The sequence below is a fragment of the Diachasmimorpha longicaudata genome, chromosome 5 (assembly GCF_034640455.1).
Source record: "Diachasmimorpha longicaudata isolate KC_UGA_2023 chromosome 5, iyDiaLong2, whole genome shotgun sequence".
Classification (NCBI taxonomy): domain Eukaryota; kingdom Metazoa; phylum Arthropoda; class Insecta; order Hymenoptera; family Braconidae; genus Diachasmimorpha; species Diachasmimorpha longicaudata.
Genome location: NC_087229.1, coordinates 5,197,159 through 5,221,350, shown reverse-complemented (window position 1 = coordinate 5,221,350; position 24,192 = coordinate 5,197,159). Strand labels below are relative to the sequence as shown.

Genomic DNA, 24,192 nt, shown 5'->3' with positions numbered 1-24,192 from the left:
AGTGGGAACAGTGGCGTCCCCATTATCAGCTGTGTCATGTACGTGCAACTCATCACGTTGCTGTTACATTCCGATTGCTAACCTCTTTCTAACTCTGCGATTATTGACATTACTCACTAGTTTGGAAGATTGGGTTTATAATTTGGACAAAAATGTCGGCGAGAAAGAAGGGCAAAGGAAAAATGCATGAAAGGAGGAAGCGACAGGTAGTGGGTAAAGAAGAAAAGTATCGACAGCAGGGGGATATGTCCGATCAGGATGATGAGGTTGAGGAAGGTGAGAGGAGCATTTAAATATTTAGGAAAAATCAGAAGACGAATAATCGAAGGATTTTCCTTCTAGAGATACAAGAATCCCTAGTTTCGTTCCCGGTCGCCATGTGGGACCTTGAACACTGTGATCCAAAAAAATGCTCCGGACGAAAATTATCCCGACATGGACTCATCAAAACTTTACGATTGAATACCAGGTTTTCGGGAATAGTTCTAACACCTGTAGCGAATAAGGTATTTCCTAGGAACTTGGGAGATCAGTCTTCTGAAAACATTATAAAGAGCTTTTGTATCCATTAATCAATTCACTACGAGACTGAGCTCGTCTTCAGGCCCCTGACCATAATTATGCAAATGTTCCAATCGATTCTTATGTATGTCCTTGCAGTGTGTTGCACCAACTGATCGTGACATAGTACAGGAACACGGTTGTGCTGTGGTCGATTGTAGCTGGGCAAAGCTCGAGGACACACCGTTCAACAGAATGCGAAGTCCAAACCCACGTCTCCTCCCGTTTCTTGTAGCTGCCAATCCAATAAATTACGGAAAGCCTTGTCAATTGAGTTGTGTTGAAGCAATAGCTGCTATGATGATCATAACTGGATTTCCAGATGAAGCCAATTTTTATCTAGGAAAATTTTCCTGGGGTCACTCATTTTTAGAGTTGAATGCTGACTTACTTGCTGCTTACGCTGCCTGCTCTACTAGTGAGGAAATTATTGAAGCACAAGAGAAATTTTTGGCAAATGCAAGACAAGAGAGGCTGGAGAAGCAAGGTATAGTCGTTATTCGTTTTTATTTTATTCTTCTGAATTTTATTTTGAATATTCTCTGGTGAATGAAGTAACGGCTGGTTCATCCTTTTCAAAATTTTCCCTTTTCCGCCGTTTATGATAAGACCATAAGAAACGAAGAATATTCTGCCATTTTTTTGTATTTACTCACTACATATTTCATTTTAAACTGACATGAATGTATTTTCTGTAGCCTTACCAGATTTTCCACCAAGTGAGGACAGTGAAAGTGAGAGTGAAGAAGAGAACAACAAAAACGCAAATAAATCTGATAGCGATGATAAACCGCTAGAAATGCCCGCAACGACTTAGTGAATTATTAATAGACAGATTTTATACGACAGATTTTATACGAAAACTTCGTCTTATTTATCGCATGAAAATTTGAGCCAGACATGTATAATAAAAATGACTCGCTTGCATTATTGAAATTATTGAGAATGTGACGACCATTTTCAGAGTGATTTTTCTGTTTTCATGTGAATATCATCACCGCATTGTTGCTACTTCTCTTAAAAAGGTAAAATATATCATCAAAATAATTGGGACTGAACATCACTGTATTTAATTTTTTTAATGCTATTGCAGTTTTATCTTTAATTACAAAGAGCGATTCCAGTGTGCGGCATCGTTAAAAAATGAAATTACTGTAATGCTTTGCACTGTTTACAGTTTTCCATTTTCTCGTTAAATTCTTCAATTTGAAGAGTCATCTCAAAGAAATTGTAGTGGTCATGGATATTTCTTGTTGCAGTCCGAAGAATTTCCTGTGGACTTGCATCTGTCTCTGAAAAATGCATTAACATGTGAGAAAAATCCCAGGAAGCTTTCAAGACATTTGTAAGGTGATACTGGGGGTAAACCACTCAGTGTTCAAACAGATAACAGTTTAAGCGTCCTACTTATAGCGAGATGTGCAGAGAGTGCTGTTTTATCAAGTGATAATGCCCAAATCCTTAAATTATGCACTTTGACGACTCCCTCAATACCCATAAAGGTATTTTCAACGGCGGAATATTCAAAGCCCTTTGGTATTCCTTCCATAAGAACATTCATCACATCCTTGATAATGGTCACTGTTGTGAACAAGACTAGAATAGCAAACAAGAAAGTACAAATTGGATCTACAATACTCCAAGAGGGCTGTAACAAAAAATCATTATTAATCATTATCTCATTGAGATCAAAAACACGAGTCTTATTAGTCTTATTTTACGATTCACCTTGAAATAAATAATTAAGGCTGCAACGAGGACGCCCGTGCTTTGAATGAAGTCACCTAAAACGTGAATATAAGCTGCTCGGACATTTATATTCTTGTCATCACCTTGGTGCTTTCCATGTCCATGACTGTGACCATGGCCGCCACCATGACTGTGGCCATGTTGATGGAGTGTCAGTCCCATCCTAAAATACAAATCGAAGAAAATTATCTATTGAACGTTATTCCAAACGAGAGGAGACAAATTGTCAAATAAACTTGTCCAGTAAAAACTATTTGTCACTCATTTCCTGACATTTTTACCACCTGTCCTAAGCTAAATAATAAACCAATACTTGCACTAAATTAACAGCAACTCCAATCGCAGAAGTAATGAGCATGACCTCAGCATCGAGTTGAAAATCTTTATGAATGATTCTCTCGATGGCCAGGTAAAAGAGAATGCCTGTTACCACCCATATCAATAATACAGACGTGAGTGCACCTATTACCTGTGAATGAGAAATAATATATGTAGTAATATAATATATATCGGTCAGGTAAAATGCGGGTGGAGTGTGACAATGTCCTCTTACTTCTGCTCGGTACCATCCAAAGGGCATTTTTCTAGTAGCTGGTCTACCAGCCACCCATATTGAAAACAATGATATCATGAATGATGCAAAGTCTGTAAGCAGGTGGGCTGCATCTGTTGCTATTGCCAAACTATTTGATAATATACCACCGGCAATTTCTGCTATCATGAATATAACACACAATACGCAGGCTATGATCAGCTTCTTTCGGGCTTTCTTATCAGTGGCTTCATTGCGATCTCTGTGACAGTGATCTTCAACTGCGAAAACAAGCATCTCTCATTATTCTAAACAGTTCTGGTGCTCATGGACTTCCGGTTTCTGTTGTGGTGAGCCACAAGATATTTCCATGAAATTTACATTCATTATGTTGCTAACGATATAGATAAAGGTTTAAAGGGTCCGACAATTAAACTCAAATTAAATTGATAATATAATGATAATAGTGATGATAATTAATCACTATTACTAATAATAATTCAATTGGTAATTTTCCCAGGTGGAAAGCACATAATTTGGAATTCGTGAGGTCAAGACCAATATTCCGCGCTTACATTGGCCGATATTCTGCTGATAATCGGCTGACAGAACTTCTTCGTCTAGACCTGTCCCTTTGACAACCGTACAACATCCTGAGAGTTTTCCATGTACGCAGAAGATCACCTTTTTGGAAGCATCATTTCCCTCATATTCGTTGTTGTTGGGTGGGATACTTGTACCATATCCAAATACTGCCTGGTCTGAAAAACTATTTCCAATAATACAAATCAATTAGTGATAAATGGTTATTGCTTAACACATTGAAACTTTTTTACTGATAAAAAGAATGAAATTGACACATTTGAAGGAAAAAATCCCTAAAATTCAGATACATGTTACAGTATCAAGCGGATGACATGGAACGGAATTGACGTGAGTTTTGCCAATTCATTGGATTAATATTGGAATAATAAACAGTTGGAAAACTTATTATTTCCGGAATTTTACAACGCACTTGCAGGATATGCGTATTGAGCCTTTGATAACACGTGCATATCACATATATCACCCATGAATACTCGGAAATCATCCCGGAAATTGATGAAACAATTATCTACCACACGTCTCACTATATTCAACTCTTGTCATGTTTTGAAACGAAATGCAGAAAATTCTTGGATTTATAGACAATTGTTAACTTCAGCCTCGATGATCCTTTTAGTATCCATCAGATAGAAATTATTTAGATATTTTATTGCGCGATAAATACCCGAATTTTATAAATTATTGTCATTGCATTGAAAGCTCAAACAATGTTTTTTCATTCAAACAAAGTAGACAATTTCATAAAATTATTGAATACCAACGGCGCATGAATGGTTTCGCCCTCACTCTCGTCATCATTTCCACACTTTTTATTCTTTCGCAAGTAGGAGGATCGCATCCCACCATTATTTTCTGAAACCAGTTTTAAATAAGCCGGCATTTTAGAAAAAAATTATATTAACTTCACCACAAAATTAATGCTCTAAATGATCAACGAATCGACATTGTATTGCACACCGTACAAAAGCACTTGTTACTAAGATAAATTTGAATGATTAATAGTGTCCGTCGCACACTGCTGTTTCTCTCGAGCCTCGAAATTATAGAGATGGAATATGGAATCTCTTTATCTAAAACTGGTTTCCTGTACAACACCAGCTCCCAACATTATGGAATCACCGAGGCATGTACACATTAAAAATCTCTTTCGAGCTACGCCTGCAAAAAAAAAATATGCGAGTGTTTGTATCTGTTTAGGCTCTCGTAAATCTGAGGTGAGACTCATTTCATTGAACATTGGGAGCACCAATGGACTAGCGTTCGATGGGTAATTAAATTTTGTGAATGTTAAGTGGCGACAAATTGTGAAATGAGAAGAGCCAGCGGTTTATTCACAAAACACAAGATATAGTCGACTACTGTGTTATATATTATTGGATTCGACTGAACGATTGACTTCATATATAGTACACCACTCTCAACATACCATTTGATTGTTTTCAGGGGTCATTAACAACGTGTATATAATAGTTTCTGATACCAAGCTGCAAAAAAATTCCACAGAAAATCCTGATATGCACCAGGAACATGCTTCAGCTTCTAATGCCTTTGTTGCAGGTAACTCCTAAATTCTCATTTCGTACCTGAGATGTCTAAATCTTCAAAATTGATTCTATCCCATTTATGACCTTGACCTTCATACAATCTACATTAAATGAGGACTTCAGACCCATTGAATCTTCACAGAAAACTAATTTTTTCATCCAGACGTTACCAGGAAAAATATCGATATATTTCGATTGTTTTTAAATATATTTGTCAATTTTGAATACCTGTCTGGAGATGTATAATTTTCAGGCAAAAAAAATTACACTTACAGTCGAACATGCTCCTCATCAATGGTTTTTCCTGCCATCTCAATCACGCCGGTGTACAAAGGACTATGTAAATTAGATATACACAACAACTGAGGCGCGATAATAATACAACAAGTACACAACACTAATTAAAGGAGTTTTCGATGATGTCATGCTATTGCCATGAATCGTCCCTAAATACGTAATCCCCAGTGTCAGTCCAAGACAGAACTGTTTGGATTTTCCTCACTGTAAGCGAATGAACCGAGCAAAATAAAATGAAAAAAGAAAAATGATTCAGAATTTCCTGATATTGGAAACTGGCTCCCACAAGTCGTTTCAGTCTTCTTTGAAATATAATTTTTCTCTTCTCGGTAAACGTTATCACATTCTTTCTATATTCTTATCGATACTCAATTTATCTAATTGATACGAGATGTTTTTAAAGGGTGATATACGCCACCGGGGAACCTAAGAGTCCTTATCACACAACATTTTCGTGGACTAGGTGAGAATATTTTGAGGGACAAATTTTTTTCGTGGACATCTAGAAGATTCTCTTGTTATCTTGTTTGGACAACCACTCCACAATTGCATGACATTCTCAGTCAATAAACTGCAGAATGAAAACGACGATAATGGGGATTATCGCATAATTGTCATGTCTAAGTCATTGCAAATGAGGAAAAGAATCCAAGACAAACAGGGAACAAAAGCTCACGGAGATGACAATTGACAAATTGAAAATCTTTTAATGAACTCACGGAGATAAATACCTACCTTTTAAATTCCATATTCAACACTTATTCCGTCAAGTAATTAATTATGTTACATTTCGTCAGAACAGAATGCTCGATTCATCATTAATCGATTTTATGTTGTTATGAAGGTGGAATTATTCCCAGGAGGATTGAGAGATCACAAGCAACTGGCTAACAATGAACATAGGAACACATTTTATACGCTGCAGCACTAGTGATGTCCGATTAGTGCGATTCCGGCGGTTGCTCTCATCGATAAAAAGACAGATCTACCAGACTAAATAAAAGCTGCAACACTAGCAAATTCCGAAATTATATACCTATATTCTGATTCTTTCTTATCGATTCTCCATGACCTGTCATTGAGAAAATAAGGAAACCATTTAGGAGTGGGGTTTCTAGATTTTTTTTTCTATCGCTAAAATCCATCGAAATCAAAGGATTCACGTGTCACATTGAACATCTTCACGATTCGATTGCTTATCTCCAGCTACTCATCAGGTGGCATAAAATTATCGCGTAATTTTTCGCGAACCTGATATATTGATTAGATGAATAGATGATTCTTCTCGATTAAACAGACTGTAACGTTGTCACCAGGAAAAATACGATCTCATTTATTGAAATAGATTAAGGGTAAAAACAAGATCTTGAACGATCAGAAAAATTTATCACGGTAAATGAGCATTGACATTATTGGTAGCAACAACGCTGTTTAGCAACACTGACCAGCCATTTCTCGAAATTACTGGGGCACCATGAGATCGGGATTAATCAGTAAATAATACCACAAAGAATACGGCAACTTCCGTCAAACGTAAAAATACAATTGAGTAAATATTTTCGGTATTTATCGGCTCTTCTCGGAAATTTCTTCTGAGCCAATCATTTTTCACAAATATCGATGCATCTAAAATATCTAATGACACAGCAGAAAGTTATCTACCTATTAGGAATACGGCGACGCTGGCTCATCATAGCAAACAAAGTGTTTCGTTAAGAGTTTAAGCACATATCGACGAGGGAGATTCTGTCCCACGAATGGTTTCTACACAAACGACCGATCACGACTGACAGTTATCGACTAACTATGAATCCCCTATCTCCGGAGTGTCTACAAATATAATGACACAAATAGAAAAATATCCAAATTATCACTTTAATTAAATTCTCGACTGCAAATACAATTGGATTTAATTGATGTACATCACAAAATTGATTGACCTGTTGAAAAGGATAATATTGCAATTATCATACAAAGCGAGAGGTTCTTACAACTGTTAAATAGATCGAGCAGCAACTCCGAGAGTCCAAAAAAAATTGATAACAAAACTTACGATTAATTGAGAAACATGAAAAATGTTGGATTTTTTCCTATATTTTCCTATACATTAAGATGTTCCTGTTGGTGTGACTTAACAGAAATAACTGATGGCAGCATTCGTGACTTCAGTATGAGAATACTATGCACCGTCATACCTGGTGCGTCGTAGATTCTTTCCTGACTTCTCAATCTTTGAAACATTACAATCTTCGCAGATTTACAATTCTTCATGCTTCTTCTCATCGTCTGACTCGACTTTCTCTTCCTTATCAGCATGTTTATGTTCATGTTCAATGGCATGTTGTAACGCCTTGATCTCCTCATCATAGCCCGTCCATTCTGGGAGAATTCGCATTGCTGCTTGAAGCTTGGCTTCTTTAGTCATTGGATTATTACACAAATCGATGGTTTTTGCGTATTTTTTTGATGCATCATTGCACCAAGTCTCACACCAAAGCCATTCCTGAGGCAAGGTCTTGACAGCCACCTGGTGAATCATATTATTTGGCAAGTCTTGATCTAAATTTGATAAACTATTTGGATCTGGACTGAGAGCTTGATACTGCCCTCTTAATCTATCACCAGCGGCAATACGACGAAATCGTTTGAGATCAACAACATAAAGTGCACTGATGTGATAAGCTCTACCCTGTAAGTGGGTTTTCCAATACCCCTGTTTCCAAAATCTAAAGCCATCCATCTCTTTTCTACTATCACAGAAAGGTGTGTATGCGTAGGGGGCCCCTTCGAGATCCAAATTGACGAGCTCCTTCAGATCTGCCCGCACTACTTGATCAGCATCCACGAAGATGATTTTTTTAACATCCAAGGGGAACAGCACGTCCAGGAAAAGAATTTTGTATCCCCAGATGGTCCTCTGTTTTTCCGTTTGCTGATGAAGCCACCTCGGCCATTTGTACTGAATCAATTCATACTCGAAGCCATATTCCTTTGCCATGTGAGGCAAGAAGTCCTTCAGGGTTGGAGAGAGATAATTCTTCAAGAACCAAAACTTCACTGGACTCTTGGTATGCTTCAATACACTGAGCATCATGATTTTCAAGAATCTCTCGTACAGATGACCTGACGCCAGGGAAAATATGTTGATCTTTTCTTCCTGTTCCTCTCCATCGTCAGCCCCCAATGTCCTGAGGATTTACAACATTATGAATTATTCGCCTACGTATGAACTTACTGTTATCGCGCTAATTTATGTTAATTTGATATGTGAGTATTTCTGTCGTTATTAAAAAAATATATAAATTATAAAAAGATATAAATTGCAATGGATAATTAAAAAAGCTTACCAATAGTCGGAAAAGCTAGAACAAAGTATAGCTATTTAGCTATTTATCTTTCTTGAATAATTGGAGGTACAACAGTCTAAATCATTGGGGTGAATGGAAAAAAGCGATACCAAAGATATCTTTATCCACTGTACCTCGAAATTGAATTCCAAATGCCCGATTTTTTCTCATCATCTTCCGCCAGGAGATCCATGTCAAGTTTGTCCAATTTCTTCGTTACTTTCAATTTGAGAACGTGACTCTTCAATGAACTAATGAGCACGCTGACACCGTTACCATTCTGAATAACGTCATGGCCATCCACCGAAGTTATGTTGTAAATTTCTGCTGATCTACCGTGTCGAAGGCGGAGAATCCACTCACCAGGATTTGCTTTCAGCTGGAAATATCCAAGATTTGCCATCACAATGGTATCAACCATTGGTTGTGTTTCAGTGCCGAGGGTTATTTGAAGACCTCGAGGAGGATTTCCCATGGTGGCTTCAAAGCAGTGGCCTTCGAGCAGAAGATATTCAAGTTCGAATTCACTGGAATAATATCGGATAGTTTTTTAGTCACCATTACAGACTTGGAATTGCAATTCTCAATTGCTTCCAGCGTAATTCTCAACTTGTTTTAACAACCAAAACTTAGAAAATTCTGAGGAATTTGGCAATGATTATAAAAAAATTAATAATAATTAAAGTTACCTGTGAACCCCAATAGCAACATTATCCAGTTTGATATTATCCAAATCATAAACACTCTTAACAACCTGAACCATCCAGTTGTCAGGAGCATGAATATTCTGTGTGAGAAGTGATGACGTCGGTAATTTGGTAAATTTAGCACTGGCTCCAACTAGTTGTCCATCAGAATTGAATTGAAGTTCAGGCTCGAAGACAAATCGATAGAAATTTTTCAATGGCATATCGCTGTTCTTATCGACACAGTTCAAGTATATTTTGATGTTACAATTGAGCGCCTGTTGCAATGTATTCAATATAGTCCCAAGTTTCTGAGCACCACGAGACACTGGATCAACAATAGCAATGATGTTGAAAGCAACTTCATCAGGATTACCAGCAGATATTTTGACAACACTGTGCTTCTCTCCACCAGCAGGAACATTGTATCGGCTGCGTGTCTGGAGTCTTGGTACAAGTAAGGACGCTATCTCCATTATAACATCATCCGAAATAGCTTGATCCTCCTCATCATCACTGGCATGAATTTTCTCCAAATTGGTCATCAGTTTTTCCCCATAAGTGCTGTGACTGAAACGCTCCAGCAGTGCGAAATCCTGGTTGGCAAATATTTCCCCTTCGTCGAAGGGTCCAATGATCCTTCCATTGCATATCACAGCTCGCTGAGTCGTCGAGGATTCGTCCATTCTCAGCGCAACGTGAGCAAAATGCCTATGAACCTTGAGCCTAAACTCATTATCGATTATGTTCTCGTCGAAGTCAACACCGACGTGTTCACGGTATTTTTCACGATCAAACTCGCCATTTTCAATGAGTCCAACATTTTTCTCAGCTATCAAGTCTCGAATGTACTCAATAATTTTACTGTGATTTTCCACTGGATAATTAGTGCTTAATGCCGACTGGACTATTTTATTTATACCGATATGAGTCTTATCTTGATCAGCATTGCTGTTGAAAATTACTGCGAGTCTCACATCGCCATTGGATTTAAGATACTCCAAAGCTTCGCGAAGTAACAGCCTACCATCTGGACGTTCTAAATTCGTTATAATCCAATATGTGTAAAGATGCTGGGTTTTTTTTCTCCTTGGTATGTACAAGTAGTTGGAATTTTGGATAAGCCAGGCTGACGTATCTTCAGGACTCCACGAGTATACGTCCTGTGTTGTGGGTGCTTCCCCAACCAGGTTTAGCCACTGTGATTTATCATTCTTGAGAACTCTCTCGTTCAATCTTGGCATAACATTGGGCTGATTCATCATGAAATCAACGATATCATCTCCCTCAGTAACTTCGCCCTTATAAACTGCCTTCTGCAGCATCGGTGTCTGGGAAAAAATCATTTTTAAGGTGATGTCCTCAAGGGACTCACCGTCCATAATACTGGAGATACCCTCAAGTGGTACACCATTTAATAATGCCTGGGGGAAAACCTTGAAACCCGTCCTCTTGATGAAATCATCAGTCCACATCCTTCCTGCATCGTATTCTGAATCTTCATCCAATATAGCATTGACGTCTGCTGATGGATCTCTCGATCGCAGTGCTTTTATGACGTCTGATACTTGCACCTCATTATCAAGGACATCGTTATCAGCATTGCCAGATCTCTTCTTCTCAATGTCGTTTAGTAAAACTGAGAGGAAATAAACAGCCTCCTTGGGACTTTTATTCTCAAGTAAATAGTGAAAGATGTTGTTGACAGCAACACTGGCATCAGTTTGTCCAGTCAACGATGAATCGCAATTTGTCTTCAAGACTAATCCAACTCTGATCGGTGCCGAATGTGCATAAAGTGTTTCTGCTGTCGTTATCAGGGGTTTCGAAAGGGAACTCAGGGGATCTATGACAAGAACCAAATTGTACAGATTTCTGCGAATATTTCTCAGCATTCCCGGAAATGTTGGACGCAGGAGTGATGTTAAGCTTGGAGACCATCGATTGTATCGTGAATCATTCTCCAGATCGTTCACCCAAATGATCGCCGAGTCTCTAATGTCAATGGCAAAGTCTTGATTATTATCGGATGATTGAGAGCCAGATAGGTCTAGGGCCAACAGTTTCTCCATTTTACTGCTGGTCACTCCAATTTTGTGGAGTGTCTCCATCACTGTAAGTTCAGCTCGAAGGGTCTCCAGTAATCCTAGAATATCAATGGTATCTAAATCGAAGAAGAGACCATTGATGAATAGCACTGTATCAGTTGGTTGGATATGCAAATTTGCAAAGAACAACTCTTGATTTCCCTTTATTTCTCTCTTCAACTCGGTACTGACTTTCGTACGAATCAATGATTTCGCCTGCATTGGAAAGTTTTGAGCAATATCTGTGAGAACTTTGATCGCTTCCTGCGATGGTGACTTCATGATCCTTTCAGCTGCCTGATGACTGAGTTCCTGGAACTGCCAGACTTTCAAAGCCCCAATTTCATCACTCGTCTCAAGAAGATGTTTCTCAAAGCTATCAAGTTCTGCTTGTTTATCTGGATAAAGATTTTTCAGTACACCAAAATTAATTCCATTAATTTCTTCCACTCCTTCATTCTCATACTCCTCTTTTCCCGAATTATCGTTGATATCCGAGTCATCAGTTGCTTTGTACTCTGTTGATTTCATGTGCAGTTCGACTCCATATCCTGCCAACCTCAGACGATGCTCTGCACGATCTTTTACATAATGTCGAAGAACGTAGGTTATTTTTTTGGCATCAGCTAAACTCTTTAATTTGGTGTGAAGACTGCTGAAGCCAACGGACCCAATTTGCCCGTAAAGAATCACATATTTGCCAGTCACTTTAGACTTTCCCCCTAATTCTGAGTGACCTGACAGTGGTACTGGATACTTATGATCCAGGGAATACACAATGCTATTCTCGTCCTCACTATCAATTCTATTTTCCACGGATTCTAACAAATTCTCCACATCATCGGAATTACAAGTCAACTGTCCATGAACGTCAACAAAATTATTGCAAGTTTCCACTTTGTCAGTTCTTCGATTCTCTGCCATTTGAGAGAACATCTCAATGCGAGCGGAGTAAGTCCTGAGGGATAACGATAATTTGAGGAGAGCATTTTCTGTTGGTGTGAGAAAATGACTCGTATGATTAATTAATCTATCGTATCTCTCTTTATCTGTTGCTTCGTGAGCTTCAAGAGCATTAGCATCATTAGGACGTGATACCGTATCTATGAATTTCCAAAAATAATTGGGATTCTTATCGTTTAAATACTCAGCTGCTTCTAAAATAATTGGAGTGTCCCTCCAATTAGCATTGATCAGAGTTGTTACATATTTGCTGCGTTTTTTGTCAAGACTGGCTGTGTTTGAGGATACCAACAGTAAACAGACGATAGCAATGCGCCACATCTGCAAAATCAATATGTTGATGAAATTTTATTATGAATTTTGGACAGCTATCGCGATATTTATTAACTGCCTGAATTTTCAACATTACCTTGGAGTCTCTTATATCCTAAATGTTTCAATATCAAAATTGTAAATCACTAAATGCACAATCTACGAGGTAATCCATCCACAACAACCAATCCATGTATCGCACGTGCCGGCTGCCACTCTACCCCGTAAAATACTAGACACTGGCAGGAAATGCCAGCTTGGTGAACCTGGAGTTACGCAAAGCATCACATGAATAACCTTCGGACGGTACCAGATGCAAACAAGATGGGAATCGGCTGTCGGTACAGACGACCGACCTTTTAATTGACAGATAAAAACGGGGGAATATTTGAATGGCTTTTTTGAACTTTTCAGATATTTTCTTTCTGAAAAATATTGGTATAGTTTGTATTCATATCAGTTTTTCCGACATTAAATCATATGGCAAACGATTGTAGTATATTTGAACAGTAGATCGTGAGGAAAATTTACTTTTTTTCTTTCTCGGACTCATAAATTGTATATATTCATATGGGCACATTAATTATACACTTGTGGTTAATTACTATTTATATGGAATTCGAATACGTAGACATTAGTAGGAATAGTGCGCTTAGGTAAGGTAGGGCTATGGTAGGTCGTAAAACAATCACGTTTTTTCCACATGATAACAGACTGTCTTAATTGTTTGCATCACGTGATTGTCATCGCTGTGCCATATGACCGGTCACTAATGTGTCATGTCATTTTTGATACCCCTGAGCAGCGGATATCAGGAAAAAGCTTTCGAAAAATTGGCATATGTTGGAAATTGTTCGAACAATCGAAATGAATTTCAGCACTAATTTTACTATCGATAATCTTAAATGGGAGTAGAGATTTTGGCACCTTTGCGTCAACCTTGCTCAAGTTGAAAGGATAGCTCTGGAGAAATAAATACGAAAGCATAAATATACATTCATGTGATCTCTTGTGATCCTTGCAACCGTCAGGTCTATGTGATCCAGTTTCATGATCATTTGGGTGTAAATTAAGAGCATAAAGAATAATTTATGCCGCTATCTTGCAAAAAAAAGACGCGGAGAAAATCATTTTAATCCGAGTACAAACGATATCGTAATCGCAATCACGTTCATTATTTTCAAAGTGGTGACCTATTATCTTTCAATCGGCGGTGATAGATACTGCTGAATTTTCAAGCGATTCACACGGTTTTATTCGAAGTCATTGAGGCGGTTGATATAAAACATTGATAAAAATTCTCCTGAAAGACATTTCTTCTTATGCGCAGTGAGAGTAACACTGAGGCTTCTTAAATCAAAGAGCCGACAGGACATTGACAAAATTGAATTGATCAACGAAACTGCAAATCCGCGTATAGTAATAACGAATTTATTGTTGACAAAAATGCGACTCAAAGAAAACTGTGAGACTTCGTGAAGATAAAACTGATCGGAATTCTCATTTTCAGACGGATTTTGAATTGTACGAACTAATCAACAATCAGTGATAATGTACAAGAGGATGGCACGTATAAAATACGTAACTGCGTGTTGTGTTCACGTCGCAAACGGATGATCTATTCACGCGGTCATGCATTTGTAACGATGTCGTCGAAAAATTTCAAGTCCGACGTTTGAAGATAAAACAATAGTTACAATGCGATTGCAAATATTTAAAGCGCAATTGATATTGTCAGTATAATATCGCGAGTATATTGACCAATCAAATGCTACCATAAATCTGAAAATTCAGCTTCAGATAACTCCCTCGAGTCATTCATTATTTTCCACTCCGAATATTTATAGATCTCCCATCTTTCAAAAATAGAAATAACAACCTGAGCGAATTCGTTGAGAGAGAAACACATGGAGAAGCGAAACCGGTATCAATGAGGCTCTTGCGGATTTATATCATCAACACGTGTCGTAACAATCCAGTGAGGACACAGGTAAAATGTGTGAACTCTTTTGAAAGAAGGAACTTGTATATCGAGGACTCCCGATACTACTACAGTCGAAATTTTCTTTGATGATGTTCCTTCCTGAAACAAATAAATAAATAAGTCGAAAATAAACTTGAGACGAGAAAATAATCGATAGAGTGACGACATTCCACTCCATAAAAAAAGATTTTTGAAAAAAATATTCTATAACAGAACAGGTTGAATGAATGAACAAAAAAAATTATATACGGATGAGACCCAATACTACTAATTGACATTCAGAGTCAGATGTTTATTTCAAGTTTTATGCATAATATGAAACGTCACATTGAGAATATCTCAGTATCTTTTACAGTTGAGTTTGAATCACCCTGTAGATTCCATCACCTTCACCATCAAATTTATCAATTAAAATACGGAAACAAAACGAAAAGAATATTGTACATAGGATTATTATTTGTTCAAACATTTATTATTTATCAATGAATAACTGATAGTCTTCAAACCGAACAAAATGAAATTAATCAGAAATTAACTCATACGCAGAGAGAAAAATTCTTGAAAAATTGCGTGCCTGTTTCGTAATCTGCCAGTCAAAATAGTATTCAGTGAAAATTTAGTAAACAGAATAGTTGCGTACTTTTTTAAAGTATGGAACGGTTTTTTCAGTTTCAGCTTCAGTCCTCTTTCCGTGAAGATTTATAACAATTTCCTAAAAATATATCTTCACGGTTGAAAGCCTGTTAAAATAAAAGGTAACAAACCTTCGATTTGGAATCAAAAGGAATAAATTTTCTTCAAATCACCTTGACACAATTCGAAAACGAATCATATACATATACTGTCGAGCCCTAAAGTCTTCCAACAAGTCATTACCTTGCTCATTGTTACTAAATTACCAAATCCCCATAGAACGATAATCGTAGAACTAAAATTCTGTCAACGCTAGATCTCCAAAGAACGAGCCCACCGTGTATGCAGCCCAGGAGTGTCGCACGTGCATATCTTCGATTAAACGGGGTAAATAGAGCTGTGTTAATAATACAAACAGACGAGCGTTAGTTTTAAGTAGACAGGGGCCATAAACAAAAAAAAAACATTTATCATCTCTGAACATTATGAATTGCTGACCCCTTGTCCAACAGTCTCCCATGAACGCTCTGTCCAGCAAACATTCGATATATTCCCAATGGAAATAGAATGTTCAAAGCCGTGGCTTATTTTCCACTCGAGATAGTGATGAAAAAAAAAAAGATGAAATCAACTTGGCTCGTCACATACTCAAATAAAAAAAAATCCAAGACCAATGATACTCCATGCAGTATCGTATTTTGTACATGTCACTGGTTTAAACAGCCATAAAAATGGAGGCACGAGAGAGGGAAAGGAGCAGCAGTGCAGGTTGCATGACGCTTGAGGCGCGCCGTGCCACGATGACGCCATGACGTATCGACCGGAGAGTTAAACACGCACACTGACGTCACGATCACGACCTCAGTCAGACTGTGAGCACGTGAACAGCACGATGGCGATCACGCGACAAGCAAATGATGGATCAACGACGATTGGTGGAGAGGAGCGAGCCCCTTTACTCCATTGGAGAAGCGAGTGCACACCGCATGATCACCAACACAATCGGACAATAACACATCGTGCCGTACGACCAAGGTACGATCTCAGAAGGCTTCATTGCTGGACACGACGCCCAGGGAATACCTTCGTTACTCTGCATTTTATTTTTTAATGGTTTTATTATTCTACGATGTAAAGAGGATTTTTTTTATTACTCAACTGATGAACTTTCTATTTGATTTTTCGACCATTGAGTGATTGTTCGTTTTATTTCGGTCAGTGCTTCGATTGCAATTATTATTGTTTAAACAATGGATCTTAGCGAAGTGCCACTTTCACCACCCGCATCCCCTCAGTTGAAACAAGTTCATGTGAGTATTATGGAATTGATTGATTTGTCTGTTGGGGAGAGGGTTTAAGAATTTATTGAATGTTTTGAAAATTATGGAGGTGAATTACGGTGATTTGAATTGAGGCCGCGCTTTCGAATGCGCGGAGCATCGATGCCCGCGAAATTTTCAAAAACTGGGGATCAGAGAATTTTTTTGGAAGTGGAAAAATACTATAATTTTACTTTTTTTTCAATTAAGGTCGAACCTCTGCAGTCATCGTTTAGTGTTGAGGCTCTGCTGAGAAAGGAGACGGTACATGTCCGGCCGGATTTGCCACCCACACCCCAATCATCTGACACTGAAGAGGATGACCAGCCGGCGCGTAAACGCCGCTGTTTAGAGCAGCAATGTGAATTGACCAAGGTAATTTCATGGACTTATATTTGGGGCTATTGTGCCGTATGTTTACCATCGCCGAGAAACTTTCACTCGTTTTCGAAGGACGAAAATGTTTTCCATTACAATGTGTGGAAAAGAAACTTATCTTAAACGTTTCTGTTGTAGCTGTTGCTGGATGGCACACCACCACCTAGTCCAGAGCCAGCTCGTGCATCAGTGATAATGCATGCAAATCGTGATGGCACCTGTCGTCCAGCATCCCTTCCAATTTCCGTAGTGAAAGCACCAATAAGTCACCGAAGAGAAATTTCATTGGTAACCAGAGAAGAAAATATGCTGAGGCACCATAATTTCCCGGAGCCGGAAAATATTCTGAAGAATTTCCAACTAAAAATGAGCTTATGCAAAGAAGAAATATTTATCAACAGTAAGAACACGGATCGTGAAATGATAAGAACGGAGAAAATTGAAGGACAAAAATTACAACCATTAGCCCCAAAACCAGCGCCCATGGGACAGATAACAATGGTTCCAGTGACAGGTATCTTTGGAACACCCATGGTGCTACCCCGGACACCTCTTCTCCTTGTTACAACACCATCAGCAGTCACTACAAATCCAAAAGCAGCTTCGACTGATGCTGGAGCACGAAGACGAGTTTACGAGTGCGAGCATCCTGGCTGCGGGAAAAATTATTTTAAATCATCGCATTTAAAAGCCCACACACGGACACACACCGGAGAAAGACCGTTCCCCTGTCCTTACGACGACTGCGGCAGGAGATTTTCAAGGAGTGATGAACTCTCCCGCCACAAGAGAACACACACCGGGGAGAAAAAATTCGTTTGTTCAGTTTGTCAAAGACGATTTATGCGAAGTGATCACTTGGCTAAACACGTCAAAAGACATGTCAGAGATAAAAGTTCGACTGATACGTTTCACCCTAGCACATCATCAACACCTCCACGAACAACCAGTTTGAGCCAATCGCAAATAGGACAGAGACCAGTGACAGTTAATTTACTTCCAGTTCTTACGTCCAGACTGACCCACCTACCAAACTTAATACCTCCCCAACTTGCCGCATAAATTATTCATCACTAATTTTCTAGTCCCTTTGGTTCAACAATTATGTTCAAACTTCATATGAGAACTCTCGTGCAAATGAAAAATCGTACTATGTATTCTATCATAATTTCTACGTATCGAACAAAATGAGTAATTATTAATAATGTAAGTGTGTCTGTGATCTCTGATGTGTTTAATGAAGAAACAGCTCATGGCCGAGACATTAAAAAACATCGACATGAGATATCCGTGAGGACCGAAACGAGATTGAAATATTGTATAAATAGGTCATGTTCAAATGCTAAGACTTCCTCCTAGGATTATTTGTTTGTAATATAAAATTGTATATAAAAGATCAATATAGACTTCCGTACTTTCTTAACAACAGAGTTTTTTAGAAATCCATATCCCCTTTGCTTTCCTTTATGAGAATGTTTTGGGACCATTTTATTCTCAATTCTCAAGTGCTCATAGTAACGGATTGAAAAAGCATTTCAAAGCCTAAATTTGCAAATTTTTATTTTAGTTACTGTTACAATTAAAGTATTTCAAGTCGTCGTTAGAGAAGGCTTTCGCACTGAATTAACTCGAGAATTTATTTTTTGCTGTCGAAAAGATGTGCGACAGGAAACGTTTCGCCAATTTTTTTGTTGATAAGAAGGCTGAACTTTTCCATTATTTTATCGGCCTTAAAAAAGATTCTTGTGAGATATTCCGAACGGATCTGTGACACAGTGTATACACTGGGGGGTCAGAAGGTAAACGCGCCAAGGTTCCCGGGGTGGACTTCGACCTGTTTTCGTTTTCTAGTTCGTCAAACTCAAATTTGTTAATCTATTGGCCAGTGTCCGGCGCGTAGTCCTCATTACGCACATCACGTCGTAAAAAAATAAAGAAGTTCTATCTCGGTTTCTCATTAAGATATCAGCATCCGGTAAAGGACCGGTAAAGGGCATTTTACGCACGCGACATACACCGAGAATTATCAGAAATTTCTAGAAAGAAGTGATAGCCGAAAGGTGTGTTATCGTAATTTATTCCACCACATACTTCAGTTACATGCAATGAGCACCACGATTTCCTCATCATTTCCTACGAATTCGATGATTTATTCATAATTACATCATCGTTATTGTCAAATGCAAACAACTGGGCATAAGATTGCTTCGCACTGGTTCGGATCCCGATAGAAATTCACGAGAAAAACCGAATTGGTGTGGATTTCACGGTATCTCTCTCCGAAAAATAATTGAAAGATCATTTTAAGGAATCATTGACCGGTCGTGATTTTTCCAAGTGAAAATGGGTATTTTCATTAGCTAATCAAGCTTCTGCAATAATTTTCCCTGGTCAATGAAACTTCTCGTATACTTGCATCAGCCCAAGGACCCCGCCTTCTTTTTTCATATCAATAAATGCCATTGACGAGTAGACTGGGAGTGTTGGACCGGTAAATGACGCAAGATACCTATTCTATTACGAAGATTTATACTTATTAACACAATTATTTGTTAAACAAATTATAATACTGACGTGGAATCATTGAGCTTGGAACGTGTCAATTTTTTCTGATCTGCTCGACAAGGCGCCATGAATTGATTAATGCATCTCATTCACGTTTTTTCGCATTGATCGTCTACTCAAAGTCGACTGTAGTGCTCAGCCATTGAAAGAAGGGCGGGAGTAAATAATATTATGCTGGAATAATAATGGAAAGTAATGAAATCATTTATGCATTGTGTAAAATTTGTTACATTATGGTTTCTCATCATTTCTCTGGATGTGAGAATAACATCTTCCATTCTTCAAAAAATATATTTATAACAATTTTTCAATATTCCTAGAAAATATGGAAATGTAAACATTTCCCGTATAAAATGCAATTATTCTTCATAAAGAGCACACACGAGTTGACTGAATGAGTCCTTCGACAGGGAATTCTTCTCTTTTTGACTAATTACCTTTGAGGTACGCCTATTTTATACACTGAACGAAAATGTTCTGTAACTCATTGAAAGGATTTCGAAGATCCCTAAGTCAAATATATTTAGCGCTGATTCATAGAAAATCTCAAATACTTTCTAAACAGCTTTTATCAAGTCGTCAAATTCCGCACTGCCGGCAATTCTCTTAGAAATTGTAAAAATCTATAAATTCTTCAATATTCTTCTCTACTTGGAGTGGAACTTTTTCGTTGAATCTGCTGCCATGTTGTACAGGGTTTGGCAGGGTTTGAATGCATCACCGTAATGGCTAGCAAACTCTTCCATCTTCCGGACAATATTAGCGGCCCCATAGGAGTCGACCCATCTAAATGGACCGCCTGTGAATGGTGGAAAACCAAGACCAAATACGGCGCCAATATCTCCCTCAAGCTAGAAAAATTAGACGAATTAGTAATAGTAGCGTATAACGACTCAAAAGAATTTTGATACGAAATTCAATAGAATGAAGTCATTCTATGCCGGAAAGAAGGCACATCAATAAAAAATGATGTCAGCTTTAATTCTTTTAATCTCTTTTTCGAGAAATTTCCAATGCATAATAATCAAAGCAAGTATTTTGAGCCCCCATACAAGTTGAGCTCTGTCCTGGATCTTTGCCAAGTTCTCTGAATTTCGAGAAGTAAAAATTTTTAATTAAATAGCTCTAGAATGAGACTCAACTTGTATGGTGACTTGAAATACGCGTACGCAAAATAGTTGAACTTACAGGATTAGCCAGGATATTTTCTTCAAGACACAGTACAGCTTCATTCACGAATCGAGTGACCATCCTCATTTGAAGATCTTCATCGGTAGTGCTACCTTTCGGCTCGAGGTGATATTTCTTCAGAATATCCAAAGCTCCAAGGTTCACATCTCGGTCTTTTTTACCAGCTTCGTAGACATAAATTCCTTTCCCCGATTTTCGGCCTGATAAAAATTAATGGTACAATGAGAAAAAGTCGATCAATTTACAATCCAGGGGAATCATTCACAAAAGAATATTTCGAATATTTGCAGATGAATTTCCCTGCATTTTTTTAATGGATTATCATTAAGAGTGAGAGAGGACCTACCCAAATATCCGGCTTTAACCATGTCACTCATGATTCCAATGTCGCCCCCTTGGAACCGTGGCCCAAACTCTCGGGAAAGATCAGCACCAATGTGTGATCCAACATCAATGCCCACCTCATCACCAAGTGTCACAATACCAACAGGGAATCCGAATTTCTTTGTAAGTTTATCCAAACGTATGGGATCCATGCCCTCCTGAAGCAATCTCAACATTTCCGTTGACATAGTACTGAGAATTCTAGTTGTATAGAATCCAGGACCATCACCAACAATGATAACAACTTTTCCCTGTTTCAATCCAACATCTACCGCAGTTTTTATTGCTTCTGTGGATGTTCCCTTGTGCGTGATGATCTCAAGAAGTTGCATTTTATCTACTGGTGAGAAATAGTGCATACCAATAACTTTTTCAGGGCGACTGCTGCCGGCAGCAACTTTAGTGATTGGTATAGCTGACGTGTTTGAGGCGATAATGCAATGTTCAGGGACAGTGGCCTCAAGTTCTTTAATTACTCTGTGCTTGATAGCTAAATCTTCAAAGACTGCTTCGATAATAATATCGGCATCCTTTAAATCAGTATAATTCAACGTGGGAATGAGGTTGGCCATTATTCGGCCCTTTTCCACCTGACTGATGCGCTTTCGCTTGAGCCCATCCTCGTATTTTTTCTGCACTTGTCCAATGCCCCTGGAAAGTCCAGATTCAGTGGTATCCTTCAATGCCACAATGTACCCTTTGTCAATACTAACAGTGGCAATACCTGCACCCATCAATCCAGCCCCAATCACTCCAAGCTTCTTCGGTTGGTTTTTAGGAGCTCCAAAACGATTCTTTTTGCATGCAGTCTGACCGAGGAACAGGTTTATAAGGCCTTTGGACTCTGGAGTCATTGCTAAAGCGGCGAAACCACGGGCCTCTGCTTCAAATCCAGCTGCCGAACCCTTGTCAAGTCCTGTACGAATCACGTCCATAATTTTCAAAGGTGCTGGATACAAACCATTCGTCATTTTCATTACTTGTTGCTTAGATTTCTTGAATATTTGATCTTTTACGATGTCCAAAGTTAATGCCCAATTTGTAATTTTTTGTACAATGGATTTGGGACCACGGTTCACCTTTAATTGGCCGGAAGCCAAGTCCTTCGCTGTTTTTATCGCTATCTCCTCTAAGTATCTGAGTGTACTGCAAATTAAAGTTGAGGTTTATTGTTGCTGATTGAGAGGAATAAATTGTGATTTTCATTGACATAATCTCGAAAATTTTCTTTTCAATTTCTTTAATGCAGTGCTATGCACACTGGAATTGAGAATAGAAAACTTTCTTCGCATAGATGACAGAAAATGAAATATTTTTCGAGAAAAAAATCTGAGATTTAACGTAAAAAATCTACTGTCACCAGTTTATCAATTCACCAGAGAATGAATCCAACTCAAGCCATTGTTTGTACGCGGTAACATTGTTAAGGTAATTGTAAAAGACTCATAAAGACTGAAAATTAACTTACTTGTTCTCAGCTGTACTAACACCTGGTCCGAGTCGATTAACTAGTAAATCAACTATTCCAAACTTCTTAGCTTTATCAGCCTTTAATGGGGTGCCAGTGAGGGTCATACTGAGGGCTTGTGGTAGCCCTATCAGCTTGGGTAACCTCTGAGTTCCTCCGCAACCAGGTAGGAGACCGAGCTTAACCTCTGGCAATCCTATCAGTGTTTTCTTGTCATTCACAGCTAAGCGATAATGACAAGCGAGTGTCAGCTATGGTTTGACGAAAAGAGTCATCAATAGATCATAATTATAACAGCATAAAATATTCTCAATAACAAAAACCACTGTACAGCATGAATAAAAACAAATAATATATTTGTGTACATTCTTGGAAGAATAAATGTTCTATAAATGTACACACATAGGAATTATAAAAATTTTGAGTGAGCAGTATATATATATTGACCAGAGGAAAAATATGTATATACATGTTACCTCCAAACCACCTCCCATACAAGTACCCAGAACAGCAGCAACAAAAGGTTTTTTGCTGGCGGCCACTCTATCCAGAACTTTTTGACCCTCTTTTGCCACTTGATAAACTTCGTCTTCTGTCTTGAGACTCTGCAACATTAAGATATCAGCCCCAGCAACGAAACTGTTTGGTTTGCCACTCATTACGACCGCAGATTTAACAGCAGAATTACTCTCGATTTGTTCGAGATGACCCTGCAGTTCTTGAACCAGTTCAGCGTTCAAGGTATTCTCCTGAAATAATATTTTAATGATATAATGTGTCAACAATATTTTTCACATATAGTAGGATGTTTGGGATAAGGATGTTCTGGACGAATTTTACCTTGACACCTGGAGAATCCAATGTGATAACAGCCACATCCTCGACGATTTTGTATTTTGTATGCTTATTGGACACTGAAGTTGCTAAAAATCTAAGAGAGGTCTGATGGCCTTCCAAATGTGAGAAAAAAAAATCTAATTAGAAAATGCTGAATAATGCAAGATAGGTAATGAAACAGCGTTTTGAATTAACAATCTTTAAAGAGATTCGAGTCGGGTACAAAGGTTAATTTTCAGATGAGGGCGGTGTGCATTTTTTTTAAGACAACAGACTATTATCTGATCAAATGTGATAGTAATAACAGAGTGATTACGATGACAAATAAACTGATTCACCTGATCTAATAACGCACTCATAATTGTTTCGGGGAAATCTTCTGAGAGCCCCAAAAATCCTTAAACTGGCCATGTTAGAACTACTTTTGGATAATGTTCTTGTACAAGTGCAATCTGACTAAACCCGATCGGCACACTGGTCAGGGAACTCTCTTCGGCACTGTTCGGGTCTCCATTGCCCTGCTAGCCCCACTCCAACACTGCAATGGACACCAGGAGTCGGCTCTCGGCAGTTCTCGGTTTTACACAGCTAGCAGCCAGAGAGTAGTTTCACATTTCAGTAGCAGGGGATGAGGATTGACTTCGGAATTCGCCATCAATTGAAAGATCCGTTTAATTACCCCCTCCCCCTCCTCAATTCTGATATTTCCTAAATTTCCCATTTGTTATCGATTGTAGGTGTTTTGAAGA

The 24,192-nt window shown here is 38.3% G+C and overlaps 5 protein-coding genes and 1 long non-coding RNA gene across 12 annotated transcripts; 3 read left to right on the top strand and 3 right to left on the bottom strand.

The window, feature by feature from the left end:
- The first annotated feature begins 1 nt into the window (after position 1).
- On the top strand, positions 2-5,009 carry LOC135163181 (18S rRNA aminocarboxypropyltransferase). 2 transcript variants are annotated; one of them, XM_064122441.1, is made up of 6 exons: positions 2-276; positions 343-506; positions 661-1,048; positions 1,260-3,192; positions 3,363-4,662; positions 4,892-5,009. In XM_064122441.1, exons 1-4 carry the CDS (start codon positions 153-155, stop codon positions 1,376-1,378), a joined length of 795 nt encoding a protein of 264 aa, XP_063978511.1. In that variant the 5' UTR covers positions 2-152; the 3' UTR covers positions 1,379-3,192; positions 3,363-4,662; positions 4,892-5,009. The 2 variants fall into 2 exon arrangements, with proteins under 2 accessions (XP_063978511.1, XP_063978510.1); XM_064122440.1 differs by having other exon boundaries at positions 3,363-4,715.
- On the bottom strand, positions 1,622-7,093 carry LOC135163165 (proton-coupled zinc antiporter SLC30A2-like). Of its 4 annotated transcripts, none has more exons than XM_064122415.1 (7): positions 6,952-7,093; positions 3,418-3,611; positions 2,864-3,123; positions 2,628-2,779; positions 2,290-2,473; positions 1,969-2,209; positions 1,622-1,853 (listed from the first exon to the last, which is right to left on the bottom strand). In XM_064122415.1, exons 1-7 carry the CDS (start codon positions 6,981-6,983, stop codon positions 1,711-1,713), a joined length of 1,206 nt encoding a protein of 401 aa, XP_063978485.1. In that variant the 5' UTR covers positions 6,984-7,093; the 3' UTR covers positions 1,622-1,710. The 4 variants fall into 4 exon arrangements, with proteins under 4 accessions (XP_063978485.1, XP_063978486.1, XP_063978484.1 ...); XM_064122416.1 differs by lacking the exon at positions 6,952-7,093 and adding an exon at positions 6,025-6,182; XM_064122414.1 differs by lacking the exon at positions 6,952-7,093 and adding an exon at positions 5,266-5,456.
- LOC135163189 (uncharacterized) lies at positions 5,624-7,337 on the top strand. Of its 2 annotated transcripts, none has more exons than XR_010299082.1 (2): positions 5,624-5,752; positions 6,134-7,337. It is a non-coding gene; the product is annotated as an uncharacterized LOC135163189 (long non-coding RNA). The 2 variants fall into 2 exon arrangements; XR_010299081.1 differs by lacking the exon at positions 5,624-5,752 and adding an exon at positions 5,759-6,059.
- On the bottom strand, positions 7,151-12,939 carry LOC135163148 (UDP-glucose:glycoprotein glucosyltransferase). 2 transcript variants are annotated; one of them, XM_064122375.1, is made up of 5 exons: positions 12,782-12,939; positions 9,326-12,693; positions 8,771-9,163; positions 8,637-8,651; positions 7,151-8,477 (listed from the first exon to the last, which is right to left on the bottom strand). In XM_064122375.1, the coding sequence occupies exons 2-5, from the start codon at positions 12,691-12,693 to the stop codon at positions 7,547-7,549; spliced, it is 4,707 nt and encodes a 1,568-aa protein (XP_063978445.1). In that variant the 5' UTR covers positions 12,782-12,939; the 3' UTR covers positions 7,151-7,546. The 2 variants fall into 2 exon arrangements, with proteins under 2 accessions (XP_063978445.1, XP_063978446.1); XM_064122376.1 differs by lacking the exon at positions 8,637-8,651.
- A 3,420-nt stretch (positions 12,940-16,359) lies between these two features.
- Positions 16,360-18,424, top strand: LOC135163171 (Krueppel-like factor 6). The gene is made up of 3 exons (XM_064122425.1): positions 16,360-16,611; positions 16,831-16,995; positions 17,137-18,424. Exons 1-3 carry the CDS (start codon positions 16,552-16,554, stop codon positions 18,058-18,060), a joined length of 1,149 nt encoding a protein of 382 aa, XP_063978495.1. The 5' UTR covers positions 16,360-16,551; the 3' UTR covers positions 18,061-18,424.
- Positions 18,425-19,743: 1,319 nt separating this feature from the next.
- On the bottom strand, positions 19,744-24,041 carry LOC135163153 (trifunctional enzyme subunit alpha, mitochondrial). Its single transcript, XM_064122389.1, has 7 exons — positions 23,782-24,041; positions 23,447-23,556; positions 23,083-23,355; positions 22,607-22,857; positions 21,101-22,284; positions 20,752-20,954; positions 19,744-20,414 (listed from the first exon to the last, which is right to left on the bottom strand). The coding sequence occupies exons 1-7, from the start codon at positions 23,852-23,854 to the stop codon at positions 20,211-20,213; spliced, it is 2,298 nt and encodes a 765-aa protein (XP_063978459.1). The 5' UTR covers positions 23,855-24,041; the 3' UTR covers positions 19,744-20,210.
- Positions 24,042-24,192: the final 151 nt, after the last annotated feature.

Excerpts from the sequence above, each read along its gene's own strand:
- LOC135163171 (XM_064122425.1), top strand. The coding sequence starts at position 16,552 with ATGGATCTTAGCGAAGTGCCACTTTCACCACCCGCATCCCCTCAGTTG. Across the intron at positions 16,612-16,830 it reads CTCAGTTGAAACAAGTTCAT|GTCGAACCTCTGCAGTCATC; the intron begins GTGAGTATTATG and ends TTTTCAATTAAG. Across the intron at positions 16,996-17,136 it reads AGCAATGTGAATTGACCAAG|CTGTTGCTGGATGGCACACC; the intron begins GTAATTTCATGG and ends TTTCTGTTGTAG.
- LOC135163153 (XM_064122389.1), bottom strand. The coding sequence starts at position 23,854 with ATGGCCAGTTTAAGGATTTTTGGGGCTCTCAGAAGATTTCCCCGAAAC. Across the intron at positions 23,557-23,781 it reads TGAGTGCGTTATTAGATCAG|GCCATCAGACCTCTCTTAGA; the intron begins GTGAATCAGTTT and ends CACATTTGGAAG. Across the intron at positions 20,955-21,100 it reads GGTTAAAGCCGGATATTTGG|GCCGAAAATCGGGGAAAGGA; the intron begins GTAGGTCCTCTC and ends AATTTTTATCAG.
- LOC135163148 (XM_064122375.1), bottom strand. The coding sequence starts at position 12,693 with ATGTGGCGCATTGCTATCGTCTGTTTACTGTTGGTATCCTCAAACACA. Across the intron at positions 9,164-9,325 it reads GTTGCTATTGGGGTTCACAG|TGAATTCGAACTTGAATATC; the intron begins GTAACTTTAATT and ends ATATTATTCCAG.
- LOC135163165 (XM_064122413.1), bottom strand. The coding sequence starts at position 4,328 with ATGCCGGCTTATTTAAAACTGGTTTCAGAAAATAATGGTGGGATGCGA. Across the intron at positions 3,612-4,209 it reads GGCGAAACCATTCATGCGCC|TTTTTCAGACCAGGCAGTAT; the intron begins GTTGGTATTCAA and ends TATTGGAAATAG. Across the intron at positions 2,210-2,289 it reads CCTTAATTATTTATTTCAAG|CCCTCTTGGAGTATTGTAGA; the intron begins GTGAATCGTAAA and ends TTTTTGTTACAG.
- LOC135163181 (XM_064122441.1), top strand. The coding sequence starts at position 153 with ATGTCGGCGAGAAAGAAGGGCAAAGGAAAAATGCATGAAAGGAGGAAG. Across the intron at positions 507-660 it reads TAACACCTGTAGCGAATAAG|TGTGTTGCACCAACTGATCG; the intron begins GTATTTCCTAGG and ends ATGTCCTTGCAG. Across the intron at positions 1,049-1,259 it reads AGAGAGGCTGGAGAAGCAAG|CCTTACCAGATTTTCCACCA; the intron begins GTATAGTCGTTA and ends TATTTTCTGTAG.